Here is a 12,983-nt window from a genome sequence, read left to right as displayed (position 1 = left end):
GTAAGGGTCTGTAGGTCCACAGAAACTGGAGAGTATACACATTTCCCTCTCTTACAAACCAGCTTATTTACAGCATTGTGTGTGTGTTTGTGTTTTTGGAAAGACTTCTCACCGCCTGTGGGAATGTCAGCTGTGTATTTTACATACTTACTTAAATCTAGACGTATTGTTTGCTTGTGGATCATCGTTCCACTAAGCTCGGACTCAGGCCTCTCCGCTCGGTGACCGGGCATCGATGTTGATCCGATACCGTCCTCGAGATAAACGCAACTGTAAACAAAGCTGACAGAGCGAAGATTGCTCTCCGCATTCCAAGTAAAGCCTCCAGCTTTATCTCAAGCCTGCCTCGCGTGCACTTCCACATGCAGAAAACATCCAAATCAACGCTACAGAGGTGCCTTTGAGAATCGTACCAAACGTTCTTTCTTCAGAGTCGGACTTCGATGAAAGTCCATTACATATGTGGCAACTAATCAACACTTTCTGTGCGACTTGCCTTGAAGGTGACGTAGCCTGTGTGAGTGTGCAGCTGTGAGCCCACAAAGATGACCAGGCCTTTTCACTTACACCTCCTCCTCTTTCTTCTCTCCTCCTTTGCGATCCTTACCCCTTTTTTACCCCATCTAATCTGCTCCGACACAACCTCTGACCTTTGTCCTCCAGACAGCAGAGACTTGTCAGACTGAGAGACTCTCATTAGAGAGAGGAGAGGAGAGGAGAGGAGGGTAGGGAGCACACACATCCTCTTATATAATAGACACAATCCTCTGTTTGCACATAAATTCAGTGAACATTAAATGTTTAGGTAAACTTACACATTGATTTCTGCATTTGTCATTAAATGATCATGTGTAGTTATCATGTGTGGGTGTGTGTGTCAAGTCACAATAGTTAAGGAGTGCGTCATATCCAGGTTGACAGGGCTGAAATACACACACCACTCACTTCCCCACCATGACAGTGCCTGCTGCTAACTTAAACCAGATCTAGAGGGAGAGTGTGTGTGTGTGTGTGTTTTTTTTGTGTGCGTTAGTCGAGGACTAACAGCAGTCGTGACTGAAGCAGTATGCAATGTCTCCAGTCTTGTAATCATGTGCTTGGCAGACCAGACTCTCTTCCCTTTAGGATTGACTTGATTTAGATGGGCTGAGTTAAATAAAAACTTTACTGGCCCTGAGGCTGAATGGCGGTCGCAGCAGCGAAACCGCCAGTGTTAAATATAAAGTTTGTCATTTTATTGACAGTTGTGTATGTGAGTGAGTGAATACATAAGCGCAAACACACGTGACCGTGACACATAGCAATATATGTGTATACACAAAAATGGGTTTATTTGTAGCTGTAGTAGGGTAAGCAAACATAAAGGCTTGATTTGTTTGAGTTGAGAATATTTGGCACAATAGCTTCTTATCAGTGCTGCACAAAATTTGACTATTGGCGCTGTCCTCATCATTTCTCCTCAATTTATGCTCCTTGTGTCACATTTGTTTTCCATCTTTTGTTGAAAGATGGGTGGGGAGATAATGTGGAGGCACGCATTAAATTAAAAATGCTGGTGCAGCTGATGTAGCACTGAAGTTAATTCAATAAACTCAAATTAATTAGTTAAATCAAAGTTGAACTCTCAGTATTTCTGATTAATTTTTCGCACTGTTGATTGTGATTCATGTACCCAATCAGTTCTACACTTTTGAAGACGCTTTGTGCAGCATTTTTATACTATATTAACTATCTGCTATTTTATTGAGTATGAAATTCATACATTATATAGGCCTAGTGCTCTCAAACATATTCACATTGGAACCAAACAAGTTCCCACAATGCAGGCAAAAACAACAGTTGTGAAACACCTGTGACTAATAACACAAAATTACAATGAATAATAAGTGTCCCAAATCTCAATTGACTGTTTACTCTTGAGTAAACCATTGAGTTCCTGTTATGAAGGGTTTAATGAAAGAGCAAATTTGAGTTATTTTTGGACACTGCTCACATTTCTCAACTGTTTGCTTACTTAAAGTCAATGTTTTCACTGCCTCTCACCCACAGCTCAATTTTATGTCACGTCTCTCTTTCTGGGTTAGCTTTGAAGATCAAAAGCTTATAGCCAGTTACCCCTCTTAATATTAGCTAATGTTTATTCAACAATTTCTCCTTATGGTCTATGGTAATTATGCTTATATTTGACCTTCTGTGTTGCACTATTCACTACAACACCTTCAGCAAAAAAAGAGTGCTGAAGAAGACTCAACAGTTGACAGAAAAACAGTTGTTTTAGGTTTAGTTTCAGCCAAAACTTTTTTTTTTGCCATGCTAGCAACATGGCTCCCAGGTTAGCTAATTGTCATCTTGACAAATATTTGATATATTGCCATGACATTTGGAATAGACTTTAATTTTCCCCAACAGAATGTATTTTTTATAGCTCAAATAACCTGATACTTTGGTATATTTATGTGTGATTAGTGCGAGTTACCAAAAGTTAGCATGCTAATATGCTAAACTAAAATGGTGACCATGGTACCTGTTTTTTAAGTGATTTGGAGCATTACTCTTTCCAGTAGCCATGCACTTACATGTGTTGTGCTTGTAATTATGCTTCTTCTATTTTAAATATTACCTGCTGAACATTAGCGTGTTAGCATTTTCAGTGGGAGCATGTTAGCATACTAAAATATTTCATTTTTGGCTCAAACAACCAATATGCCTTGCTTAGTTAAGTCACTCACTAAAACAAACATTAGTCATTTATACTAATTCCACCTTTTAAAGTATTTTATGAAATTGTTTTTTTAATCTTCAACCACTACCCTTCACAAACGGACTTCTCTGGTCATACACCACTGACCGCCTGTTGCTCATATTATTCTAACTGTCTCTCCCTCCAGGATGACGGGCCGAGAGTTTTTCACTCGTTTCCCAGCTCTCTACCCGTTCCTTCTGAGCCAGCTGGAAGAAGCAGCCGCCACTGTGGAAAGGTGAGGTGGTCTTCTTTAATTCACACACACATGAACACTGCACATTCAGGCCATGCCATGACTTTTCACACCTTCCTGATCCCATTATAGGTTTAATTTCACTTACATTTAAGCCACATGAGACAGCTTTTTTGTTTTGTTAAGCTGATTAAGCAGTGGCGCTTTTGTGTGGAGGTAGACTTCCTGGGGTGACGAGGAAGAGGTGAAGTTAGTGCAACTTTTTGTTCGTCTGACAGTCACAGTCTTACAACCAAAATGTTCTTATTTGGAACATGAACTATGAACTCAGCTGCTTTCTTGTAACAAAGTAGCATTACCCATGATTGCGCCATTGTTTGGACCCGTTTTCAAAAGTACCACTTGCCCAATCGACAGACTATTTTTCTCAAAACATATGACTTTACAAGCGAATAAAGTAAACGTCTTTGTTTTGTTTTTTACATGGGGGAGTTGAGTCCACTGAGGTTCATTGGCCCTATCTTTGTCAACTCAGCCCAAACTCGCTTTTTTAAAAGCCTTCAAGTGATCCAACAGCTCCCCAGGCAGCCTTATCTTAATATGGATCCAATTAATAGGATGCTCTTTCAGACCGGCTCTTTCACAATTCCCCTCACTCCCTTTGCCCCTTGTTAAAACATTTGCAAATTTCCCACGGAACCGGATCTCGGCTGCCTGACTTCCCACATCATCACAGTGTATCACGCCACACAAACAGACCAACCACACCATACTGTAGCAATATAATGCAGGACAGGAGGTAGAAGAGCGGCTGTTAGTGGTTTCTAAGAGTCTTGTGGAAGTCGCAGTACAAGTGCATTCCCAAAATAGATGACTCTATACAAGAGATTATACAAAATGGGATTTTGAATTGTAAGGTTGTACTTTTGCAACATATACTATGTAATCCATCCCTCCTCCACAAATGCTCTCCTAAACAAAGTTGTAAAGAAGAAAGATTAATGAAAAACAATCTAGTTCTGTGGCCGTACTGACACACTGACAATTGGAAGCTGCTTATTTGCAAAAAATGCCATTGAAGCTCTTGATGTTCACAATTAAACCAAATTGGGGATGGAGCAAAAATGTACATAGGTGAATTAAAGTACATTTAATGCTGTAACATGCAGGTATTAATACCTATCATGATTAATCGATTAGTTAGTTGAAAGAAAATGAGTCGCCAAATGTTTTGATAATTGATTAATCGAAGAGAAAAGAAAAAAATCAAAATTCTTTTATTCCACTTTCTCAAATGTAACTATTTTCATTATCCTGTAGATAATGAAAATAACTATTAGTTGGAGCCCCAATCTGCACGTAGTAATTTGATATCATGTCTTTATCATACAACTTGACTCCTAGCAGACAGTTTTTACTTTTTTGCCTAAAACTGTCTTGGGTGGATTGCAACCGTGAGGTCTTTGTTTGGCTTATCTAGTGAACAAACCATATAATCTCCCTGTTGTATTTATTTTTCTACTGCTGCCTTTATCTGTATCTGAATCAACATCTTCCTCCTTTATTATAAGATGTAACATTTCACACAGTGAGCGCTTTCGTAATCTTTGTTTTGAGTTTCACCCTCGGGATCTATTTTTGGTGTCATGTCACAACCCCTCACCTACACTCAAAGCACCTCATTTGATTTAGAAAAGAATATGCTGGAGGTCCAAACATACATTTGGCATTTGCACAGGGGAGATTATCTTCTCAGTAAAAGAATGTTGTTTGTGTTTTTTGCGCCTTCATTTCGAATTTGTAATGTCATTATCTCAAAACTTGAGCAGGTTTATCTCTGAAATTGCTTCAGGTCAGCACCCACATTTAAACTTTTTCTGCAATCATTTGTTGCAGTTACCTGCCTCTCCCTCCACTTCCGAAGAAAACCGATTTCATATCACATTCCATGTATATCTCCTTCATTTTCAGTTTTTTCTGCTTTCATTTACTTTGCAGCTTCTTTTTGACTCTCTTCTACTTTGTCCCTTTCACTAAATTATAAAAGAGGAACAAAAATAAACAAAAGCCAGCGTTCTTTTACCACTTCCTAAAAAATGCGTACAATAAAAAATAACCCTTTCATCAAACAACCAACCAGTGGAAATGATTGAGGAGTTAAGGGAAAGATTCGTGGAAGACCTCAGCGTGGAATTTGAGAGTGCCGTTAAATGCCACAGTCTCTTTTTCATCCTGTGAAGTGTTTCAGCCTCCAGCTGTATCCCAACAAGGTCTAATATGTTTGTAATTCGCCTCTGTCCGCCCCCCCCTCCTTCGTCTCTGACATCACATCCTGTCCCGCTGTGCTTGACTGAGCTGTGACACTAAACACATTAGACCGGTTACTAATTGGGCCGCTATTACATTTCCCATCTTGCCGATCTGCAGCGGTCCCAGCGGATGGTTGTGTGTGTATGTGAGAGAGTTTTGTTGAATATAGTAATGAAAAGCACAAGTTGTTTTTGCGGGGGGTCTGTATTTCTGTGTCTGTTCTATGAGATCCTCATGACTAATGACAGGGCCCAAAGGACATACCGCTCCACTGAAAGACAGACCTACACAGAACTCAACTATAGGCAATCCTTACGCTGTAAACCCTGTTTTTCTCATGTTTTTCCCATATTCAAAGATAGTCTTTTCACCTTACACACTGCTAAAGTAACACCGCTAAATTTTAAGTTGTTTTATTAACACTTAAATCAAGTACAAGACCTACATCATGAGATATTTAAACTCACTGAACCTTCGGAAAGTTGATTTCCACTTTATCCCTCAAAGAGCTGCACTCTGTCAACAGGACAAGTAGGAATTAAACTGTTCTAAATGGCAAAATGTGGCCTGGCTCCATATTAGATACCTGATATTCATGCATTTTTTTGGTGTTTTTACTTATTTTGTAGCTCGAGTCCTTTTCTGTTTCTCTCTCTTTTTCCTTCCCGTTTTTCCTCCCTCCTTCCCTCACTGCGAGTGTGTCAGAGTGAAACTGTGAAACCGCTGGCAAAGACGGACAGTTTCCATTGTGAGTCAGTTGGCAATGATGGGATTCTGATGGAGGAAAAGAGGGAGGTGAAAAGCTCAGCTCAAGGACAGATGAGGAGATGACTGTGTTGGAGTGTGGGTGGTTTTAGATATGCGCTGTGTATTAAAGAGCTGGAGGAATGTAGGCCTGTTACAGTCTGTGTCGAAATCTTTTATTATGAGTTTTTTTAAGGCAATGGATACAGCGTATTAACAAAGATAATAAAATAAAAGACTTTAGTTCGAATAGTTTGACATTTTGGGAAATATACTTTCTTTCTTTTCTGAGAATTTGAATGAGAGGATTGATAGCACTCTCATGTTTGTACTCTAAATATGAAGCTAGAGCCAGTGGAAGCTAGAGGACAGTTTTCTTAGCTTAGCATAAAGACTACAACTTGTTTTTACATTTTGGTTTGTCATAATATTAAATAAATAAGATACAACATGTTAATTAATAAGTTTTATATCTTTTAGCTGCTTAACCCTGCTTCTGTTTTAGGTCACATTAATGGCAAAAGCCTAGTCTTTTAGTTTCTGAAAAGTTAAAGGATAATACTTTTGATTTGACAAAATGTTGGAGTGCAACCACCCATTTATTCTAGTCACTTCTAAGTTGTTTACAACAGCTTTACAATTCATTGAAGTCATGTTTATTTGTGTAACCCAATATCACATATAATACCATAATGGGCTTTACAGGCCTACCTCAGCACCGGTTCCCCACCCAGGCTAAGCACTCTAAGACAACAAGGAGAAACTCACCTAAAACCCTAAGAGTCTAATGTAGCTTTAACTTCAAAGGGTGGTAGACTAATATGAATCTAGATCCAATAAAACTAAAGGTGCAGTTAAAGTCATGTAGCTCTTCTCCCATACATTTACAACAAAGTTATTATTGACCATATTCGTCCCTGTTTGTGTGTTTCAGTGACAGCGGTCAGGTGAAGCTTCACCCTAGTCTGTTCCTGTTGCTGCTGGTTCTCAGTCGGCTCTACCCCTCTCCTATGGATGGGTCTTCTTCACCTCTGGGACTCGCCCCTTTCATGCCCTTCATCATCAGGTGGGTGTTAGGAATACACAAACACAAGCATACACACACATCATATAGAGTTTATACAATCTTTATACAGTGCATGGGGTAGATGTACGCTTTTAGTTTTGTTGTCTTAAGGTCTTAGAGGTGAATAATACAATAGAAAAGTAATTAAAAAAAACATTTTAAACATATAGCTGATATTGCAAGTTTACTTTTAACCTCGGACATGTGAATGTGATGAGCCTTCAGTTTCATCTTTTACTGCAGCATAGACCAGAAATCCTTAAAATCTATAATTCCATGATAATCAAGCAAACTCCATTTGCTGAAGAAGATCATGTGATACAATTGAAAGCTCCACAACTATTAAATGGAGTTTGGTCAACATAAATAGAATTTTTTCAGGACCCTTTGTTTAAATATGTGATACTTGTTGTTTACAGTCTATTTTAATGTACATTATATACAAAAATGGTAGATAGATGCATTATAATATAAACAGAGGCTTGTTCAAATACATCCATTCATATTAGTTGACTTAAAAATATGCACATGCTTTCTGACTACCTCTCCTTGTTTCTCAGTTTGCCATGTGACGTTTGCATAAACCAGGTTTTTAGAAAGTTCTTTTTCTTTCACATGGCTGTAATGCATCTGTCAACCCTTCCCTTCTCTCATTAAAAGAGCTGAAGTGCCCTTGAACAAGGCATTCAGCTGCTCCCAGATCCCAACCAAGCTAGAAACCGCTTTCTGTGAACATGTCTAATGTTTGCTCCATCCGCAGCTCCTCCCTTTTAGTCATCGCTATCAATGAGAATGTGATTGCCGTCAGCTTTCCTGCTTATATAAAAGTCACGAGAAAAAAGAAAATAGTATGCTGTATCAAATCCAAGAGGGTCACACACCTGCTCTCTCAGCCATGATAAACCTCTCAAAGATTCACTGAACTGCAGACCTTTCTAAGTATAGAAGCTTTTACAATCACCAAGACAAAACACCTGTAGTCTAAACATTATCTGTGTGTGTGTGTGTGTGTTTGTGTGTGTGTGTTCTTATGTTTTGTTTGCACAGGTGCGTCTGCATCTTTGACGTAAACGCACATCTCACATAATTTCTTTTCTATTTCTTCTAACATTACAATCCCTCAAATCCTGTTTACACTGCACATCCTAATGTACAACAATGGCAAAAAATAGCAAAACATACATATACACATTTGTGTAATTGTGAGTCCGCACACCAGGACAAAACACCTGTCTAGTCTGAGTTAGTCTCTTTTTTTTAGAACAAGTGGCTTGTTCTGTTGGTTTGTGCTGTCTCGTGTCACAGCGGTTTGATTAGATTGTAACAGTTTTTTATCTGGACTCGGCTCACTGTTTACTGGGGAGTGAAGCATACAGGGTGGAGAATGGGAAACTGTGGTTACAGCCTTCATTTTTTTTTTTTTTTCTTTTAACATTCCTGAGATGAAGAAATCTACAAATATTATTGGAACATGTTCATCTTCTGCACCTGCAAATTAGAACTGGATTTCACCCCCCCCCCCAACCACACACATACTTGTTTTACTGTACTTGTGAGGTCCCACATTGACCAACATCCCCCATGAGCCCCATGAAACTAGATTTAATAAGTAAAGCAAAACACAATCAATGGGAATAAATGAGAATAAAATAGTTATAGAAATAACTAGAACTCCTGTATGCTGCATGTTGTACAGATCAGTTTTACATGCAATGAAATGGCAACGCAAATCACTTCTAAACCACCACTGTAGAGATTGAGTTGCACTAAAGTGTTGCCGCTTCCATCATAACCTGAAACGCCAACAAACACATCTGGTGGTGTTTTTGATGGGAAGCCTGGAGGCAGAGAGTGTGAACTTCTTACTGTCAGGGGGGGAAAAGATGGTGTTGGTTACTCAGGGAAAGCACGCAGTATTCTACACGAAACTCTGCAGATCAACAGACGGACAACAACAACAACTCTGACCCAGGCACAGATTGCTCATTTCGTTCCTCCTCCTGAAATGTAAAAAAAAACACGTCATGTCATGACGCGGGTAGATAAGCTTTTATATGATTGAATCACTGTGGTGTTATGTATGAAGGTGAGATAAGAAATGGCATTTTTTCTTTTAAAAAATTCTCCTGTCAAAGTTTAATCTGCTGAACTAAATGCAGTATTTTTACAGCTGGAGAGGGTGGAGTGGTAGGATGAGAGAGCTGTAAGTCAAACAGTTGTGTTTGTGTGTGTGTGTTTGTGTGTGTGTGTGTGTGTTGAGACCTTGAGGTTGGAATGTTCTACTGACAATTCAGATAACCGCTTGAGTGCTGTGTGTGTGCATGTACATGTGTCTGTAAATGTTGGTTGTACATGGGTGACAAGTCACAACAGTGTTGTGCTTTGTGAGCAGATATTTACATTTTTGGTAGAATGATGCAGCATAAATGTTTATCTGCTTCTCTATGACAAATGACTCAACATATCAGACCTTATTAGGCATATTCATATTACTAAGGATGATTCCTAAGATGTTTTAGAGTCTTACTCATCTTTATTTACCTGTTATCCATAGTTTCTCAAGCAAACTGCACTAAAAAAAAAGTCACCAAAATCACCTAAACTCATTTTGAAATTAGGTTCCAATGTTTTAAATGTAAAGTGTCATCATTCAAATTTGCAATTCAATTTTGTTTACTTCTAGAGATCATAACATGACTTGAGCCAACTGTACACTCCTCTGATCACACTGTCTTTATCCTCTGGTGGGGGAAAGAGTCACTCGGTACTGTTGTTCTTAAGTTCAGCTGTACTTAGGCCTGTCACACTAATTATCGACTTCTCGTACAATAACGTAATTATCGACACATCATGTCTATATACGAACTTCCTGAGTGGAGACTGCAGAAGAATTAAAGGTAAATAACTCCGGCCCATAATGACAGACTGTATTTTTACAGAAGCGTAGCACCCACTCTCCAATCCCACCCCAGCCCCCCTTGCATTATTATGCTATTATATTATCATTATATCAGTGGTATAAAATGTTCTTTAAATGACAATAATATCATTTATTGCGATAATTTCTGAGACAATATATCGTCTAACAAAAGTACTTATCATGACAGGCCAAGCTCTACTGTTGTTTAGGAGATATCTCCTTATTAAATGTAATTGCTTTATTTATTCAGATATGATCACCTACTGCAATCAAGATATATCTATCTAATATATGTGATCATATATCCTCTGCTCATTAAAGTGTGTGTATTTATATGAAATAACTATAAAACTATTACTGTAACCACAACTTTCCACAACGTCTTCAACATTAAAAGCTTTCCAAGCAGTCAGATTTTAAACACATAGTTCTCCCAAGAACCAAACTTTACTTTTTCCATGATGAACCAATCTAATCTAATGGAACAAAAACACCTGTCTTATTTTCTTGAATCACAAAGTTGAGTCACTGCCTCTTCTGTTCATCCTGTTTGTCTGAACGAGATCGTGGTCAGAAAGTGACAAATGGAAAGTTCAGAGTGAAGATGGAACAGAGCTGCCACTTTAAAAACAAAAGAGTGATCGCTCTGTCTGGAGAACACAAGGCTTTATCAACACAGGCTCGCAGGGCTGTAAAACACGGTGAACAGTTAACAGTTTGGAGCCGAAGCCTAAAGAATGCATCCATTTCCCAACTTCAATTAAACAAATCAGTATTTCAGTAAGATTTTAAAGTGATTTCTTAAAGATCCATCTCCTCTGGGTGCAGCTAACAGGTCGATAGCTGAGTGCTGACTGGCTGCTCGACTGTCAGAGGAGTTATGCGGCGCACTCATTCACCCAAATGAAGCCCACATGTTGGAGATGTTAAATATAGCTCAGCCCCAACTTCTCTGGCTCCACTCGTATTTCTCTGTACCACCCTTCCACCCCCCCAACCCATCCCCAACCCATCTTCCCCAGGCGTGCGTGGACGTGTCTGATGAGGTCTACGACTGCCCCCCAATATGATCTAGGCCACCACCTTCAAGGATTAGCTTTAGCTTAGCTCTTCTTCTGTTGAGAGCATTTCTCACTTGATAACTCTTCCCCATTTCCCTCCATCGCACCATAAAGCATTTCATCTTCATTATATTCATCGCTACTTTTTTTTACATTTATTCACTGCGTGGCCTTTGCATGCGTCACACCTGTACGGATAATGATGAGGAGAGTAATGACAATGACGACAAAGAGGAGGAGGAAGATCAGCAGACATATTTATTATGACGATTGATGGGAGTTTCATCCCAGCCCCTCGACGTCTTTATATCTGGAGTACAGTTTTTCTTTCTTATCTCCTCCACTGCCTCTCTTGTTCCCCCCCCCTCATTCTCTCTTTGATGTAAAGGCAAAGCCTCAGAGTGCTGTGATTTATGTCCTGTGATATCCACTCCAGGCATTTCTCCTCCTCACCCTCCTCTGCCTCCCTTCCTCCCTTTTTCCCCCGTCCTCACCGTCTCGTATCTCATTTCTTTTTTCCAAAGGGCACAGTACTGCCCGTAAATTTGCAACAAGGCTTCAAAAGAGAGGACTGTCATTTCCCTCTCAACTGAGATGCTGTGTATATTTTACCTCACAGCTCATGTGATTATAATGTTGTTTTCCTGCATGGACGCTAACAGTAGAAAGCGGCTAATTTTAAATAAATGCTGAGTGAAAGCTGGACTCGCCAACTTACTGCCTCCATTGTTACTGACATTTTCCACCATTCAGTTTCAAAATGTAAACTAATACTGTATCCCAAGTTTCAATTTGGGCCCACCAGCATATATTTATTTCATTCAGAAAACAAACATACTGAGTGTATTTCCTTCCTTGTAAAATATTTCCAGAGCCAATTTTTAAAATGTTTTAAAAACCGGCGTTGTTTACATGCGTGCTGGCTAGCTCACAGTTTCCTTTCTGGCCATTTCTGGCACATTGCTTCATTTCTTGGCGCGTTACCATCAACCAGCTGTAGAATATTAGAATATTGTGAATCTGGATTATGTCTACTTCTGCTGCTGCAAATGCATGTTTGGCCTTCTGCATGACACGTAAACAAAACTGGGGCCTGCTCATAGAAACATTACTCTATAGCAGGGGTGTCAAACATATGGCCCGCGGGCCTGGACTACCCCTCGAGGGGTCCAATCAGGCCAACTTGATAACTTTGCAAAGTATGAAAATTGTAAAAAAGTAGTTCCAGTTTTTCAATAAAACACTGCTATCCTTTTTATTTTCTCACTATCACAGTCAAGGCTTCTGATCTTCCCTTACTGTAAATGTCCAACTTGAGATAATTGACTTGCAGTGTGATTCAGATTTGAAGCACACATTTTATCAGTATGTCTTACCAGGGTACCCCTAGATGGTTTATTATACTAAGTTATATAATATATATAACTGTATAACTATAATATGTATTACATATAATACATAATACATATTGTATCTCTACTACGATATTCAAACTTTAAAACTTTAGTCGGACAGCAAGTTTGTATTTGTCTTGGTTACAGTTGGTGTAGAAGACAGTGTGTATTGCTTCCATTTAGTCCTGAAACATTGAATTGATTAGTAGATGAAAATAAAATAAACTGAAAACAGATGAGATTCCTTGTCTTGAAGACGTCACCTTAATCTCTCGGAAATTTGGAAGGACATTTTTTGCCTTTTCAGACATTTCATCGATGAAATGACTCAATCAATAATCAAAATGTTTTTTATTAATCTTAAGGCCTCTATATACTCCAATTATGAACAGCAGTATATACTACAATAGGTGTCTAAGCAGACATCAGACATATTCACTCATTTGCTGTCAATACGTACAGTGTGTGTTATTAATCTTGGGACCCTTTGCAGAATTGGGCAGACTAAATTCAGGTGTCTTATCTGTGGGTAGGTGAGTGAAGCATTGCTGC

General features: G+C 39.0%; 1 protein-coding gene across 2 annotated transcripts in view; it reads left to right on the top strand.

Annotated features, from left to right (window-relative positions):
* thada (THADA armadillo repeat containing) overlaps nucleotides 1-12,983 on the top strand; it is a 96,810-nt gene that overhangs the window by 29,843 nt on the left and 53,984 nt on the right. For both annotated transcript variants that reach the window (XM_062430614.1, XM_062430615.1), the window contains exons 27-28: nucleotides 2,889-2,978; nucleotides 6,925-7,056. In XM_062430614.1, the coding sequence (XP_062286598.1) occupies nucleotides 2,889-2,978; nucleotides 6,925-7,056 (222 nt within the window). The remainder of the gene's footprint in view (nucleotides 1-2,888; nucleotides 2,979-6,924; nucleotides 7,057-12,983) is intronic.

The sequence above is a fragment of the Scomber scombrus genome, chromosome 12 (genome assembly GCF_963691925.1).
Source record: "Scomber scombrus chromosome 12, fScoSco1.1, whole genome shotgun sequence".
Taxonomy (NCBI): domain Eukaryota; kingdom Metazoa; phylum Chordata; class Actinopteri; order Scombriformes; family Scombridae; genus Scomber; species Scomber scombrus.
The sequence above is the reverse complement of the archived record's forward strand: the minus strand, read 5'-3'. Positions and strand labels throughout refer to the sequence as shown.